An 18,329-nucleotide genomic window follows, 5' to 3' on the forward strand; every position below is an offset into this window, starting at 1 on the left:
GTAACACAAATATATCCAATACAATTATTTATTAAAATGAAAAATGACACTTATAAATTATTAAAAATTTTTAAAATGGTCAAATCCTTTATGGTATGAACGCAGACAGCCACTTTCTGTACATTGTAACATGGGCCAAAATATCTACTGTATCATGTGGCACTCATAGTCCTGCCCACCATACACTTCAGTATAAATATTATTTCACCTATTCAAATTATACATTTAGCTGAAATATTATAATTTACAGGACACAACAAAGTTCCACAGCAGCTTAAAACACAGTGATATACATGGGGAAGGTTTAGTTACAAAATAACACCACGTACAAATAATTACAAGCATATACATTCTAAAGGGAGATATATGATTGGCTTAATAGATAACTGGTGAGACACTAAAAGGGCCTGGCTAGGATGTGAGTCAGGGATTACGCAGTAGACCGGTAGGCATGAGTAAATAAGTGAGTTTTGAGGGAATGTTTAAAGTAATGGAGGCTGGGGAGAATGGAAGCATGGCAGGATTTGGAGGAGAGAGTGAAAGAAGGTTGTCAGTAGGGAGGAGAGATGGCAGTCTTTCACAAATTGAACATTCATTCATTGCTGTGTCTAAAGCTTCCAACAGACTATCAAAGTGATTACCGCCCACCTGGCTGATCACCTGGTCAGCCTGACCAATTACCAATCAGATTCTATTTATCATCTTCTAGAAGGTACTAGATAAATGATAAGTAGTATCTGATTGGTTGCTATGGGCAACAACTCCACTTCTAAAAAAAACTCACTTTAGTAAATCTACCCCATTGCCTGAACAACTGTGTTCCTTCCTGAGGATCATTCCAGACTCAATGCCTCCTGTGTTTACAGAGCTTTCTCCTGTGGATACTCTCCTTGCTGAAACTCAACCATTACCTACTTGTACCATCATTGTTTCCCTCTCAGCGCTGTGGCTTCCATGCCCCATACAGATAACCACTGGGACTGTTTACCATCACCGCTGTATACCATCTCAGCGCTGTGGCTTCCACGCCACACACAGACCGCTTGCTGTTGTCTGCATTCCATCTACAGTACCACTGTGTATGATATCCCAGCACCGCGGCTCCCACCCACACTTCACACAGACCGCTTCCAACTCCAGCTCCAGTTCTGTCAGTGTACCTGCGGTGCATAGCATCTGCTGTTGCCACACATCTCATTACCTGCATGGTTTCCACTCTGCGTTGTGCGGGCATCATCTGGACTGTGTTGCACGTATCACTACACTCTGTGGCTATAGTGGGTTACTTCATAATCTAGGTTGACTATTTTGGTTATCCTGTACTGTGTGCTCTTGTCTTGGGCTGATAGTCAGCACTGGGGTTCCAGGTCTGGAGGGCATGATTGGGTCTTTAGCATCGAGGTGTTTAGTACTGTGTGTGCCTGAAGTGTCTCTCTATCCTGAGTTCCCCTTCCGGATTATGGTCCAGGTCTTGCATCAGAGCTATACCAGGGATATAGCTTCATTAGTTCTTCCCTGGTTACATAAGACTCAGATTCCTGGCTTGGTTCCCAGGTACAGACTGTCAGTACTATATTGTTTTGAGTTCAGGTTCTTCTTGTCACTGCACTAGGTCTCTGGCCTGATTGGTCCTTAGACCAATAGGTGAGAGGCTGCCCGGTGGCTTGGGTTCCTGCTCCAATTCTAGTATCCTTGCATTGCTCCGGTCCATGATTTCTAGTGTCTCTACCCTTCCAGTACCTGTATTTCCTATGAGCCATGGTATCTTGAAACCTTCCCGTTTCCTGCACTCCTTAGTTAATACCCTGGGCCCCGTGCCAGATCTACAGAATACCAGAAACATGACACAGTCACTGGCTGACAGGAGAGAGCAGGAGAAGGTGTAGAGGAAGATAGATTGGAAATGTAGATCTGACAATATAGGGTAAGAGCTTTGAAAGTGAGGATTAGGAGTTTAAAATGAAATCTGTAGGGAATACGGAGACAAGGGGGAACCGGCAGAGTAGTTCAGTAACAGTGTTAAGGAAAGATTGAAGAGGAGAGATGTAAGTGTGGGTTAGACCAGTGGACCATTTCATTGGTGGTGTCAAGTTAGAGGACACCGCATGTGTGCAACCCCCCAGCTTCTAATAGACCACTTTGACTATCTATCCATCAAACTGAAGTTTGATGGATAGATAGAGAGATAGATAGATAGATGATAAGCAGGATTAGAAAGTCAAGGCTGGAGATTTTAGTGTGTATATATATATATATATATATATATATATAAACAAAGTAGAGAGGGGCGCTCCATAGTGCAATAAAAGTTTATAAACACTCCATATTAGAAGTAGTGGACACTGTTCTAAATAAACTCGTACCCAACCCAGCGTATGTACTCTGTGGACTGGTTACCACACGGCATAAACAAATAGCCCCAAGGCAATCACCAACCGTCCTCCACAATGAACCTCCGGGACACCCGTCTCGCACTGAAGTTTGCCATGGTTAGCTGCAGCGTGCCTGACCACAGGGACCTGTGATGGCGGGCAGCAGGGCCGGCTCCACGGGTAGCTGCACCCCTGTGCCGCCCGAGTGATGGAAGCCCTGTAGTCGCGCGAAACCAAAGATGGGGTTGTGGCCTAATTACCATTGGACACACCCCTAAATGACGTTATTTGGGGTTGTGTCCGAATTGCACGCCTCCCATGTAATGTCAGGCTGGGGGGAGCCCAGCACTTCGTCATTAGCTGGGCTTCCCCCAGCCCTCTCCCGTCACTGAATGGATGCCGCTCGCATGCGCGCAGCATCCATTCAAACTCCAGGGACCAGCACCACTGCACAGCTGCGGCGGTGGGGCTATGTCGAGCACCAGAGTTCATGCACAAGGCGAATCCCTGTTAAGGATCTATAATGCATAACTAGCTGCTAACTGACGGGGTAACTGTACACATATAGTGTAACACATACTATTTATATTCAAACGGGCATCAAAAACAATATGCACATGCATCCACAGACATAATTGTCTGCATTTACACTATTATTCGTAAAACATAATAGAGTGCTATAAATTCCTCATATTTTCTTGGCAATATGTAAACCATAAGCCGGTGGTCCATCCTGAATCCCATTGTGCATGTATAAAAATTATGTATAGATGCTAATCAATTTCAGATTAATAAATAGATAGTAATTATGTGTAGCTGTCTGCTTGTGCAAAAAAATCTGGATCTGATTTACAGTACATTGTACATATTACAATCCATACTAAAAAACATCTAAAATCCATTAAAATACATGAAACAAAAACCAGCAAACATTTAGTCAATAAAAGAATGTGATCTCCTAACCTCTTATTCACTCAGTGAAAGGAGTGATCTCATAGCCTTAATTCAGGCCAATAGGAGCCAGGGTATTAAGGGTCAAGATTCAATGTTTCCCTTTTTAAAAGTATTTTATCCCCTCCTCCTCGATTTTTCCGGATTACAATTATGAAATGCTTTAAAATATCTCGGGACTCTATGATTGTAGTGCCATTGTTAATGTTACGTAAAAATGTTCTAATATGCATATTTTCAGCATTCGCTTGGTCTTCCCTATGTACCTCATTCCACATGGACAAATTAAAAGATATACGACGAATGTAGAATTACAGTTAATAAAAAATGTTATATTTTTACCAGGCAGGTCCCTATATTCATGTACAATCCTTGGACCCTTATCTACGTAAGGGCATACTTTACATTTCCCACATGGAAAACAACCTACAAGGTCCAGAAAGGTTTTGGTAAGGGGGCCATTAGTCTTAAAAAGATAATTATATTCCTCAATTGTTAATACTTTATTATCCATTCCCTTCTTTAATAAGAGTTGTAACTCATCAACAAACATACTTGTAGAATCCTTCTCCAATTTCCTATAAGAATTATTGTCTAGCAATAAATTATAGGCTTCCTTCTCATAATATTGGCGATCCATAATTACTATTCCACCGCCTTTATCTGTGTTTTTAATTACCACTTCCTTATTAGACGCCTATTGTTTTAGTGCTTCAAACTCCTTTATGATAAAGTTCTTCTGCTTATTATTATTATTATTATTATTTTTATTATTATTACTAACCTTCATATGTTCTATCACTCTCTTAACTAATTGGGAGAACATCTCCACATATGGACCTTTGCACTCTATAGGGAAAAAGGTGGATTTGGGTTTTAAACCAGAATAAGAAACTTCTTTCTGGTTATCCCAATTCCTGATAGGGGCATAATTTTTCCTAAGGTAGTGTCATTTCAATGTAAGTTTTCTAACAAAAAGATTAAGATCTATATTGAGATCAATTTTATTAGCTCTGCATGAAGGAGCAAAAGACAGGCCTTGTTTTCAGAACCTGTTTTTGTATTGGTGGGAAGGTAATCTTAGGTATGTTATAAATACCTTTTACTTCCTCATTGGCTAGACTTGTCTAATTTTTGGTGGCCTTTTTAATAGCCCTCTTTCCTTTCTTTCTTTTTCTCCCCATCTCCGTTTCACACTGACGAGTGTTCGGAGAACAGGGGGGGCATGATTTTTTACTCTGTCGAGACTTGTCCAGTCATAAGAAAACTTTTGATGGAAAATCCTCGCCATTAACTGAGCGTAATACTTCAAATCTATTGTTATGAATAAAACCTCGAGGTTCAAGTCTCTTTGGTCGTCGCAAGGGCAGTTTCTTTTGAGTTTGCCACTCATTATAATCATTAATTGATTATAACTCCTCTTATTGGAGATATATGGAGACTTCCACCTATTTAACAGTTTGTCAGCATTCCATGTTTGAGGCACTACGATATCTGTTGGATTAATGATATTATTGCGCTTATGGGTTTTTTCTTTCAAGTAAGCAGGTTTAAATGCCACGTTCTCACTTGTTCTTTTAAATAATCCCCTTTATCCCTTTGAAAATGTTTAGTCTCAATGATTTTATTTTCAATATTTGAGACTTTGATGTCAATATAAGACTTAATGTCATCAAGCTTCTCAGCATAGTCATCCTTATTAATTTCCAATTCTAATTCTGTCAATTATTTTTCTACTTGTTTCAAAGTTTTCTTCTTTTCAAAGACCAACAACCTCATAAGCTCAAACGAACATTTGTCCAAAATTCTATACCATTCCTTCATAAATTTGTCATTGTTATAATCTATAATGCAATATTTATTCAACCTAAGACACCTAGGGATACGACCACAACTAAGATAGTTATCTAACCCCTTTATATCCCACCAGATTTTGGTCTCTTTGATCAACAATCTTTCTAATGTTAGCCATTTGTCCTCCTTCCTTTCTATATGTGGTGTATTTATAGAGGAGGTATTATCCTTATTAAAGATCATGAGGCATTCCTGAGATCTTTTAGCTCTTAGATCACAATTTTCAAAGTATAACTATAATTTCACAAGTGAAAAAATCATGTAAAATATATACTCCCATGTGATAACCAGTCCACAGAGTACATACGCTGGGTATGAGTTTATTTCGAATAGTGTCCACTATTTTTAATATGGAGTGTTAATAATACATTTTTCATGCACTACGGAGCGCCCGTCTCTGCTTTGTTTTTACTAGATGTGTTTTCACCCGAGGGATCCAAGATTTGTGCTTGCAGAAGGGAGCAGCGGTCCATTATAGACAAGGATATTAGTGCCCCATACTCTTTTGCACTAGTTACAAGGTGCTGGTGAGCAGGACTGTGTACTGAACTCATTGTTCTTTTAATATTCAGTATTGTTCTAGCGCCTGCCATTATTTTGTGTGCTTCCAATATATATATATATATATATATATATATATATATATAGATATATATCACTGTCATAGAAACAATATCTTTATCCAAAATGCATCCATAAAGACTCCAGTTTCACATCAAGTGCATGTTGGTTAAGGTGCATGAAGTCCATCCAGCTAAAACTTTATTCTACCATTACAATATGGTGGCTATACGAAACGTGTTGAAGGTTGTGTTTTAGAGACACTTATCTTGATAAAGACGCCACAGTGAGTTGAAATGCATTGACAGAGAGTCTGTTCACATGGGGGGATCGCATGCCTGTCTGGATTGACATTGTCACTGTAGTGATATACCCGGGCTCCATCTACCTACAGTGTACCTGGTGTTAATCACATATGGTATGCAATGCCCCTTTTATGTTTTTATTATTAAAATATACTTTTATCTTCAATATCCACACCATCTGATTCCATTCCTTCTTTTGTTTGACGCTGTTCATATATATCACCATGAGGAATTTGGTCGTATAAACTAAGACTTTGGAGGAAGATAAAAAGAAACCTTTATATGCATGCATTATATTGATAACAAGTAAGCATACATGTAAGCATTCTTACTGTATGGTGTACTGTCTGCACACTGAGTGCCTTCTAAGGAAGTTGGATACAATAACGATAAAGATATTCTTGGATGAGGACTATTTCACCACTTTCTGTAGAATTTAACACGAAGGGTGTAAAAGATTTTGAACTCTAAACCTTATCACACCATTGTATATTATATTTGTTCATGTTTTTTACATATTGGAAACACAAGAAATTCTACATCTGAAGGATTTCTGGAACCATCCATAGCGCGAATATTGTAAGACCGTTCTTTTTGTATGTAAGGTGCATGAAGTGCATGTTGAATAACAAGACACATCAATTATAGCAACAAGACACAGCAGTGAATAGTCCGGATAATAGTCATCACGAAAGTGCAGTGCCAGATGCCATCACGATACTGCCGACTCAATGGCCATTTCAGTGTACCACAACCACCTTCATCAGGAGCCTATCACGTAGTGTCCAATTTTGCCTAAGAACACAGCTATGAATAAAGAATGGTACCAAATCATCCTCTAAGAGCAACTTCTCCCAACCATTCAAGAACAGTTTGGTGATGAACAATGCTTTTTCCAGCATGATGGAGCACCTTGCCATAAGGCTAAAGTGATAAATAAGTGGTTCGGGGAACAAAACATCGAAATTTTGGGTCCATGGCCAGAAAACTCCCAATACCTAAATCCCATTGAGAACTTGTGGTCAATCCTCAAAAGACAGGTGGACACACAAAAACCCACAAATTCTGACAAACTCAAAGCATCGATTTGGCAAGAATGGGCAGCCATCAGTCAGTATGGTGCCCAAAAGTTGATTGACAGTATGCCAGGGCAAATTGCAGAGGTCTTGCAAAAGAAGGGACAACACTACAAATATTGACTCTTTGCATAAACTTAATGTAATTGTCAATAAAAGCCTTTGGGCTCTATTTACTACAATCCGCATATTGAATGCGGATTGTAGTGTGATATTACCGAGTGAATTCACATTGCGAATTCAGGCAATATCACAGGGATTTACTATAAATCCCTTGCAGGGACAGAGCTTGCGATAAAGTTCTGTCCCTGCGGATCCCATCCGCACTCTAGTCGCTGTATTTTCGGAAAAAATACAGCTGACCCCCCATCGCTGCCACCCCCGATGCTAAGCCCCGCCCCCCACGATCGCGGACCCCCGCGACCCCCCCTCCCTTCATTACACTTACCTGCATCCTCCAGGCCTCCGGTGATCTTCTCCGGGCTTCCCAATCAGGTGATCTCCCATATTGCACTGGGGCCCGATCACCTGATGACCGGGCAGCAGAGCACTATGGGAGACCAGCTGACCGGAAAGGAGCAATCACCGGAGGCCCGATCACCGGTCCCTGGATTCAGGTAAGTAAAAGAAAAAATGTTTACATTTTTTTTTTCTTTTTTTTTACAGCAATCAGCTTGCGGTCTGTTTAGACCACATAGCTGATTACTGGTACCGGCTCCCGCCTCTGCTCTCCCCGTTAGAGCAGAGTGGGAGCCTGGTAACCGGGGGAGACCCTGGATAACGCCACCTCCAGGTGGCGTTGTTATCACAGGGCTTCCCCCGGTATTTTTTTACAATTTATGTTTAGTAACTCTGGTTGGATCACATTTCCCATTACAATTATGGGAAATGCGATCTGCTTTACTAAAAATAAGTGATACTTAGGGGTTGGAGTAGAAATTTACTAATTCTACTCAAATTGCCCTGTAATAACTACAGGTGATACTAAAATAATGTGAAAAGGGTGTGAAAACACCCTTTTTCACTTTATTTTAGTAAAAATAATGTTAATAAATAGAGCCCTTTGACACTTATGAAATGCTTGTAATTTAACTTCAGTATACCATAGTAACCTCTGACAAAAAGGTCTAAAAACATTGAAGCAGCAAACTTTGTGAAAACCAATACTTGTGTCATTCTCAAAACGTTTGGCCATGGCTGTACAACATACCATCCAGTTCACAGAACAGGGGAGAGAATAGAAAAATATAAGACCTACAGAAAACAACTCAAAGATAGTCCTTTGTTAAGTCCATTGGGGGGGCTCCCATATTTACCCAGTTAATCCATGCACACTCTTTCTGTAATAGAAATCTGCCATGATCGCCTCCCCTTCTCAGTGGCGGTATATGGTCTATTGGCAGGAATCGAAAATCTTTCATGGTGTGCTTATGTAGAGTAAAGTGTCAGGAGTATTAGCATCCACTAAACTCATTGCTTTTTTAGTAGAGGAGCGGCGTAGAGCAATTCTTTCTTTCAGTAAAAGTATTGTTTTGCCAACATGGCAAGGACAGGTGATAACAGAAATAATACAATGGCTATCACAACTCAAGTGGTGGCTGATTTCATTACCAGTGGCAGGGTTCATAAAATAAGGACCAGTACACAAAATTGGCAGTTCACACAGCCGTGACATCTGTATACTCCATTCTTTGGTTTTAACCAAGAGTTGGTCTTAATAGGTCAAATGTCCAATTTTGCCACTATATCTTTGTTATTACTGCGTATTTTGTAGCAAAACAGTGTTTTTTCCTGAAAGAGGTTATCCAATGGTCCCATCCGACTGAATAATGTGCCAATGTTTCAGCACAATATTGCGGATATATCCAAAAGTAATCAAATGGGTAGATATGAATGTCAAACGATTAGTCTGGTCACTGCACGTTTTATTGGACAAGACACTAGATTGTGTCAGTCCATGACAATATGTGATCATTTAATTAATCTCTGCTGGAGAGTAACTTCTGTTAATGAATCACCCATTTCCTTTAAGGCCAGTGGCAGTTCAGAGTCATCCGAAGTATTCTGTACCACCCTAAGCAATTAGATAAAGGCAGTCCACGGAAGAGATGAGAAGATGGTGCTGCAGGCCAGGAAGGGCCAGCGGCAGAAGAAAGAAGATGAGGACCGGAGAGTGCTGCAGCTTGTGGAAAGGGCTGAACAAAGCACCCCACTGCAGCCTCTCCAAGCTTACTGATAGGCGGCCTTGGCTACCAGTAATTTACCCTGCCTCCCTAGACCACCAGGTGTCAGCCATAAGGCCCGTGGATGCAATCAGGTCTCAGGGGCTATGCTCTGTGGCATAATGTGCTATAAGGGGCTGTACCGTGTGGCATAATGTGCAATAAGGGGCTATGCTGTGTGGCATAATGTGCAATAAGGGGCTATGCTGTGTGGCATAATGTGCAATAAGGGGCTATACTGTGTATCATAATGTGCAATAAGGGGCTATGCTGTGTGGCATAATGTGAAATAAGAGGCTATACTGTGTGGAATAATGTGCAATAATGGGCTATGCTGTGTGGCATAATGAAAACTGGTAGCACTAAGTGGCCACACCCCTTCCCTGCAAGGCCACGACCCTATTTTGGTGCTCATTTTCAATGTGTGCTGTTCATAATTAAACTGGGGCAAGGGGGCACCAATGCTATTTCTGGCACCGGGCACTAAAATGTCTAGTTACAGGCTCTGCCTTCAAGCACAGGCATTATTACCACAATCACATAAATCTGCATCGCATACAGGGCCTGATTCAGACCCGCTAGCAAGCGCATAGCGCTTGCAAGTGGGTCGATGGTCGGCCAGTGCGCATGCGCAGGGAGTGCGAGCCCCGGAGCAAGTGAGAACTTCACTTGCTCCGGAGCTCACTACAAAACGGGGCGGCTGTCAATGTTGATCGACAGCTCGCCCTGTTTTATAGGTGGGGAGGGGGCGTGGCTGGACAAACATAGGCATTCCCAAAGGAACGCCTCCGTTTGTGGGCGGCCCTACATTCCACAAACAGATTTTCCTGATGATCCTGCAGGATGATTGCGATGTCAAATGACTGTTTATATTCCAATGCTGCTATTACCAGAATTTTTTTAACTGTGTTGCCAACTAATTGTTTTTTTGCTTTGTACTGATTTACATATATATTTCAATAAAAAGAGGAACAAATCTCACCTGTGTATTTTCCCATACGCCTGGGATATTCACATATTTGCTCTGAATCATATATGTTGCTTCTGATACATTTGCTGCATTCCACTTTAATGTTACCTTATGTGATCCAATAGAGGACACAAAGGGAGGTTTTGGTTCAATGGTACAGTCTAAAAGGAAGACATGTTCATTACATACTTGCCAACGCTCCCTGATTGTCAAGTTATCAGGGAGACTCCTTGAAATAGTAGGAGACTCCCTGACTCCCTTAAGATTCTAGCAATCTCCCTGTTTGCACCTTACCCCCAGTATGTGGTTATTATATAAAAGAAAAAACAGAGATATATACATTAAAATGGGATCATTAGTATCATTTCCCTGCATTGGATATAATCCCTATGGCTACATACATTTTCTGAAAAGTATCAGTGTTTTCTCATCAACAAGAAGATCTTACTAACTGCTCTGGGGCTTATTTACATTTGGCTGTAAGTCAGTTTTATGACATGCCTCTCAGATGTAGCAGTACGCGTCCACTTTACCTCTGCGCTCATAGGTGTTGCTTTCACAATCTCCCTAAAATAACTTTTTCAAAAGTAGGCAAGTATGGTTCATTAAAGGAGACTCTCATTCCTACACACTGATTTACCAAACTAACATTTTGCAGCATTACTTGTACATACTTTCATTGTAGTTGTGTTTGACTACAGTTTCTGCCTCCTCTGTGCTTATATCTGTCATATTTCTTGACTTTTCCAAACCTGACTACATTGCCTGTGATACCACCCTGGTAATGTCACACATATCCTCTGCAACACTCTCAAACACCTAGAGCAGTGATTCCCAACCTCGGTCCTGAAGGCACACTAACAGTCCAGGTTTTAGTAATATCCATGGTTGAGCACAGATGGTTAAATCAAAATAACTGAGGTACTAACAGGGCCGGTGCAAGGTTTCCGGGTGCCCTAGGCAAGGTTCACAATGCCACCCCTGTTTTCCCCAAAACCCTCCGTCCAGCTCACAGACACACACACAGCACCCTAATAATATTCACATGACCCGAATTAAAGGGATGATTCCACCTGCAGTGCCCCCAGTAGTAAGGGCCCCTGTAGTGCCCCCAGTTCTAATGCCCTTGTAGTGCCCCCAGTAGTAATGCTCCCTGCAGTGCCCCCAGTAGTAATGCTCCCTGCAGTGCCCCCAGGAGTAATGGCCTTGTAGTGCCCCCAATAGTAATGCTCCCTGCAGTGCCCCCAGTAGTTATGCTCCCTGCACTGCCACCAGTAGCAATGCCATTGTAGTGCCCCCAGTAGTAATGCCCTTGTATTGCCCCAATAGTAATGCTCCCTGCAGTGCCCCAGTAGTAATGCCCCTTGAAGTGCCCCCAGTAGTAAGGGCCCCTGTAGTGCCCCCTGTAATAAGCCCCCTCCACACACACACATACACACACACAAAAAATAAATAAATACTTACCTTAAACCCCGCTCCAGTGCCTGATGCCATCCGTCCCCGTTGCCCGCTCCTCTGAACTATGGGAGTGACGTCATGACATCACACCCATAGTGCACTGCGGGACATGTAAGCCAGAGCTCAAGAGTGAGCTCCATCCTCCGGCTGCCGCTGGTGCTGTGGGGGGAGAGAAGGAGCTGGAAGCCCGCTAGTAGCACAGTCTCAGCGGGCGTTTGGCAAATGGAGGGTGCAGGGGGTGCGATCGCTGGGCCGGAGGGACCCTTAAGCCGCCGGGCCCCATAGCAACCGCACCCCCTGCACGCTCCATAGTTAGGCGGACTCAGAAGCGCCCTCTAGAGGCCAGCGCCCCTAGGTAGCTGCCTAAGCTTGCCTAGTGGTAGCGCTGGCCCTGGGTACTAATTAAGTCACCTGTGCTCAAGTATGGTTATCCTTAAAACCTGAACAGTTAAGCTGGCCACACACTAGAACAACTTACATCCAACCAGCCAACTTGTTGATTGGTTGGAATGAAAATCTGGTAAGGAATGGGAGTAAATGATTATCAGCAATTTACTCCTAAATGCCAGAAAACAGATGAAAATGGTCGGTCAGACAAGTTTGTTAAATGTTTGATCTAAACTATTTGTTCATACAACAGTTTTGGTCCATTTTTCAGCGTCTGGGAGCAAGTTGCTGATTGTATTCCTTACCAGATTTTCATTCCAACCAATCTACTAGTTGGCTGGTTGGACAGATAATCTTTAGATGTGTGGCCAGCTTTAGCGTGCCTTGAGGATTGTGGTTGGGAACTCCTGACCTAGAGGCTTCACATTTCCAGAGCTTTTTACACTAGTCAATAAAGCAGCCCTAATAGAAACCTATGGGGGCTGCTTTTGTGGTTGAAAACGAAGACCACAGCAGATATCGAACATACATCCCAGGGACATTTAATATTTGCGTGTACTCCCTGAAATCTGGTGTTTTTAGGAGATGTCCCGCAAATATTAATTTATAAATAGGCCCCCTAGACAGAATGTATTCAGTTAATACAGCACATTAAGATCAAGCAGGGGTAAAGTAATTGGTCCATACATTAATAATTCATTGCTATCTTTTATAAATGTGGAATTGCATTGCTTTTGTTTCTATATTAAACTCAACGTTATCTTTGCTATCATATAGTGAATCTCTAATTTCATAAGACATAGAACAATTTTAGACTAATGAAAGCCTTCAAAAGAATTAAACATCAGCATGAAATAAGATATTTTTATCTATAAAATAATACCAATACATGTTCAATTAGTCTATATACTACTGCCACAGTTTGTGGTTGGCTTACAACGATGTGTTTCTATCTGTGGCCCTGTGTCAAGTCCATTTCTATTACTACATCCTCAGCCACAAATAAAAAACATTATTCAACAGGCAATATTACTGGTTTGAAAATTTCAAATTAGGAGTATTGCTGTGTCTCGGCACTGGGGGCCCAAGATTCAAGACTCTAGCACAGTAGTCTGGAGCACAGCCAGATCATTCATTATGCAAGGCACGCAATCAGGGCCCTTCAGGCTCTGAAGGACCAGGATTACTTTAACTGTAGATGAGGGACCTAAAGGTGCCAATACACAGTGCTGATTTCATACTGTACGATGCAATCTCGTATGCAATTGCAGATGAACTCTCTCTGGCAGATGAGGTGAACGATGTGCAGCAAAAGCTGCACAATGTTCACCCAATCTATCGTGCACAATCTAATGATTTGCATAATTATTAGATCGAGTGCAATATGACAGAGATGCATGTAGCACGGACCAGGGAGATCCGTGCTACATGCATCTGTGTCATTGACACAAATCATGGATGGGTCAGTGAGACCCGTCTGTGCTGCTGTGTATTTCAATGACACAGATTCACACACGGACCAGGAGATCCGAGCTACATGCATCTGTGTCATTGAAAAAGAGCATGGACGGGACCAGAGACTGTGCTGCTGCGGTAAAAAAAAATTTAAATGGCGTGCCCCCTCCCCCAAAAGAGAGCAACCAGCCCCGGGCTTTTAGTGACCCAGTGCGGGTTGTGCTTAAATATGGGGACAAACGATGTAGGGGTCCCCTGTACTTCCAGCACCGGTGAGTCAGAACCAGCCCTGGTTGCCAAAATATGGGAGACAAACGACGTGAGGGTCCCCTGTACCTTGAGCAACCAGCACTGGGATATGATCCGATCCTGGTTCTGGAAATACAGGGGTGAAAAATTAGTACGGTCCCCCTGTATTATCCAGAACCAGCACTGGACTTTTTCTAGCGGGGGGATAATTCCACAGCTAGGGTAGCCCTTACACCAGGCCCCCCAGCCAAAGCATTAACCCTGACCACTAGTCAACCCAGGCTGGGGGTCCCTGGGAAGCTGGGAACCCCCCAATAAAGGGGTCCCCCTCTCCAGGGCACCCCAGGCCTAAGCTGACAACCCTTGGTTATCCCCGGCACCCCTGGGGCGGTGGGTGGCGGGTTGATAGTGTAGTGTAGTGCATTTCAAATAGTTAAATATATTGTCTTTTTCTGTGGAACTACAGATCCCATCAAGCCTCCCCCGCATGCTGGTACTTGGAGGGCCCGGTGAAAGGGCTCCCATGGCTGTGGTATTAGCCCCTTGCTAGAAAAAGTCCGGGGCTGGTTCTGGACAATACCGGGGGACCCTTCTAATGTTTCCCCCCTGTATTTCCAGAAACAGGACCGGATCAGAGTCCAGTGCTGGTTACGCAAAGTATGGGGGACCGTCATTTGTCTCCCATATATTGTCAGCCAGGGCTGGTTCTGACTAGCCCAGTGCTGGTTGTGCTTATGTACAGGGGACCCCTACATTGTTTGTCCCCTGTATTGAAGCACAACCAGCACTGGGTCACTAAAAGCCCGGGGCTGTTTGCTCTTTTGAGGGAGGGGGAACACGCCATTTTTTTTTCTTTTTTTACACAGGTTTTTTTTTTCCAGAGCAGCGCAGACGGTGTCTCTGATCCATCTTTACTCTGTGTCAATGACACAGATGCATGTAGCATGGATCTCCTGGTCCTTGCGTGCATCTGTGTCATTGAAATACACAGCAGCACAGATGGGTCTCACTGATTTGTCCATGCTTCTGTGTCGATGACACAGTAGCATGTAGCACGGATCTCCCTGGTCCGTGCTACATGCATCGCTATTGTGCATGATGTGCACAAACACCGTACGATGTTTGTCACATCGTGCACAATAGGTCAAAATCTTACTGCAGGTTCAGTTGATCTACGATGCCGATACACGACGCCGGGGACACGCATCAGCATTGTAATAGTACTGGAACACACCACTTTTTACACGATTGGTCGTTACGAATGATCGAAAACGGCCAAATTGTATAAAAAATCACACCGTGTATGGGCACCTTAAACCAGTATGATTCCTAGGGCCTCATGAGGTATTAATCCATCTCTGGACTGGAGATTACTGTAGTTAATTTTCATTAATTATATTTAATATAAATGATGATATTATAACCAACAGAAATGTCTACTTTTATAGTACTAAGGGGGTATTCAATTGGCAGCAATAATGATAAGCTCCGGAGAAAACTTTTTGGACCATTCGCCCGAATTTGCCGCTTATCGCAAGTTTGCGCACTCCCGTTTATCAAGCTATCCTATTGCAAAACTGGAGATATCCAATTCGCACGATAATTTTTGCATGGATGACAGGCAATAAGTACAGGTGAAAATGGAGTAATCAGCCTGTACCCCCAAAAAAAAGGTAAACTAAGGTAGAGTAATGGTACAGAAGTGTGTTAGTGGCCATAATCCAAGGGTCTGGGGTTCTAAAATTGTGTCAAATTGCTGTTATATGCATTTTTCTCTAACAGCAAAAAAATTATAGAAGGCAATATTTTTTGGCCAAAATAAATTATGTAGTTAAATTAGGAGGTGTAAGCATATTTTTGTGTCATTATAGGGCATTTTTAATAAAAAAAAAAAAAAAATACACCTGTCACCTGCACCTGCAATGTTTAAAACACCTGGCCCATTCATACAGCCTCCAACCCCTCCCCCCCCCACCCCTCATATACCTGTCTCACTACTTTAAACCAATTTTCCAACACTTTTTTACTTTTCCACGCAAAAAATGACATGTCATTATTGGCCAAGTTAAGGTAATTAAAAAAATAATTGTGCTAAATTAGTCACTGAGGATGGTGTCCCAGTGGTTCTGTAGCAAGTCCCATATTTTTAGCCAAAAAATATAGGTTTTGCACAATTTATCACCTGTTCAGAGCTGGTGAAATGAAATTTGCAATAATTCCTATACCAGCATACGAAAACCATAGCTAATAGGATAGCTCGATAACCATTTTAGGAGAAAATGCACTAAGGAGAAGTGGTTTCTCGAGAAAACAAAAATTGGAGAAAAGTTATCTAGAGAAAAATTACCTATTTTTCACACAAAAAAAAAACGTGTAATAGTATAGGGAGAAAAGTTATCTCAGAAAAATTGTACTACGTGACTGTGGGTTTACGGGAGAATCTAATTGGATACCCCCCTAAAGCTACTAAAACATTATACTCCTTTATTTTATCTATTCAATTTGTCATAAACCCCATATATCAAAGTTATTTTCCACTTGTAGTAGAACTACCACATTTTGTAAAAAAAATTACAAAGTAACAAAAACATTAAATAAAACAAATTCTGAAAAGTGTCTATATAATAAGACCAGATAGCACTAGTGTCAAGCAGTTATCTGTATTTCTTCTCTCTACATGTTCTAGCCATTATAATATTTGTACTGTTTTATTAATCCAGCCATCTATTTGTTAAATTGCAGAAAAGGAAATTAAGAAAGTAACATTTAATAAACTTATCAGAATCCAATAATAAAAAGAACATCTAACCAGCAGTGTCATACACACCTTCAATATAGTCTTGTATGCCACTGATAGCATTTACATAAAGACATTGGACATCACAGGGTATGACCTGCAAAAACATACAAAAATATACATTGTAATGCATATGGTATAATCTAAACATAAAGCAAGTACTGTCTGTACATCAAATTCAATAGATTAGTCACTGATTTATTATTTGGCATAAATATAATCCACACAAAATTTCAGAGAGATTAGATTCTCTCTTCATCAGGCAATATGACTGGTATCTAATCAATAGCCACCTTGCAAAATGCTGTCATATGTGTATTATAGTAGATCTAACATATATTATAGTAGAACTAAAACATGGAAGAGCCCACACACTTTAGTCATATCAGTTGCTGTGTCTATAACCTATCTGAATCTCCTTTATGTAAATGTTTTCTAAAGTACTGTATTTTACTTATTTGCATTATATGAAGTGACACTCTCTGATGATTACTAAAACAGGTATGAATATAGAGAAGAGGCCAACTCTATGCCCCCACCCCATCGCACGTGCTCTGTCTTGGCTCTTACCCCCCCATAGCTTTGACTCACTCCCCTCTGCAGCTCTCATACTTACCCCTGCCCACAGTCTTCCCTTTCCCAGTCTGTCTCTATCCAAGGAGTACTGAGACAGACCAGTCTGCCTGTGGAGACGATCCAAGTGGGACTGTGGCAGCCAAAAAGCCCAATGTGCCTGGAGGTATTTTTTATTTTATGAACTTTGCAGCTCAGTTCAAAATTGCATGGCACACAGGGCTTATATATGCATGTGAACAAAGCGTACTAGGGTAAAGCGCACCAAACAGTACAAACAATAGAAGGAAGAATATCGGTATTTTTCACTTCATAGCTCAATTCTCATTGCGCCAATTCAAAGTGGTTTTATTTTATTATGTATGTGAATAATAATGCACAGGGGTACAGCGCACACAGGTTGTGCAAACTGAAAGTTAAAATAATATTTTAAACTTTATTTTAAATTAACTTTTTTTGCAACTGACAGTGACAATACACAATGTAGTGCTGTATGTGAACAGTAACTATAGATAGACACAGCACAGTAAAACACAGCATACAGCAGCATGCCCCTATACAGACTGACTATACAGAGCACAGCAACTTGTTAATGAGTCTGCAGCCATAGCCAAAAGTTTTGAGAATGGCACAAGTATTGGTTTTCATAAAGTCTGCTGCTTCAGTTTTATGATGCTAGTTTGCATGTACTCCAGAATGTCATGAAGAGTGTTCAGATGAAGTGCTATAATTGCAAAGTCCCTCTTTGCCATGACAATGTACTTAATCCCAAAAACAACATTTCCACTGCATTTCAGCCCTGCCACAAAAGGACCAGCTGACATCATGTCAGTGATTCTCTCGTTAACACAGGGGAGAGTGTTGATGAGGACAAGGCTGGAGATCACTCTGTCATGCTGATTGAGTTAGAATAACAGACTGGAAGCTTTAAAAGGAGGGTGGAGTTTGAAACATTGTTCTTCCTCTGTTAACCATGGTTACCTGCAAGGAAACACATGCAGTCATCATTGATTTGCAAAAAAAGGGCTTCACATATTGTGGCTAGTAAGATTGCACCTACATCAACCATTTACCGGATCATCAAGATCTTCAAGGAGAG

At 41.6% G+C, this 18,329-nt stretch overlaps 1 protein-coding gene across 1 annotated transcript in view; it reads right to left on the bottom strand.

Annotated features, from left to right (window-relative positions):
* Window positions 1–17,041, bottom strand: part of ROS1 (ROS proto-oncogene 1, receptor tyrosine kinase) — a 335,661-nt gene extending 318,620 nt beyond the window's left edge. The window contains exons 1-3 of the mRNA XM_088481008.1: window positions 17,033–17,041; window positions 16,688–16,754; window positions 10,324–10,472 (exon numbers count right to left, since the gene is read on the bottom strand). Coding sequence (XP_088337134.1) covers window positions 10,324–10,472; window positions 16,688–16,754; window positions 17,033–17,041 — 225 coding nt within the window. The remainder of the gene's footprint in view (window positions 1–10,323; window positions 10,473–16,687; window positions 16,755–17,032) is intronic.
* Window positions 17,042–18,329: the final 1,288 nt, after the last annotated feature.

This window comes from Taudactylus pleione, unplaced genomic scaffold (assembly GCF_031769625.1).
Source record: "Taudactylus pleione unplaced genomic scaffold, aTauple2 ptg000259l, whole genome shotgun sequence".
In the NCBI taxonomy this organism is placed as follows: domain Eukaryota; kingdom Metazoa; phylum Chordata; class Amphibia; order Anura; family Myobatrachidae; genus Taudactylus; species Taudactylus pleione.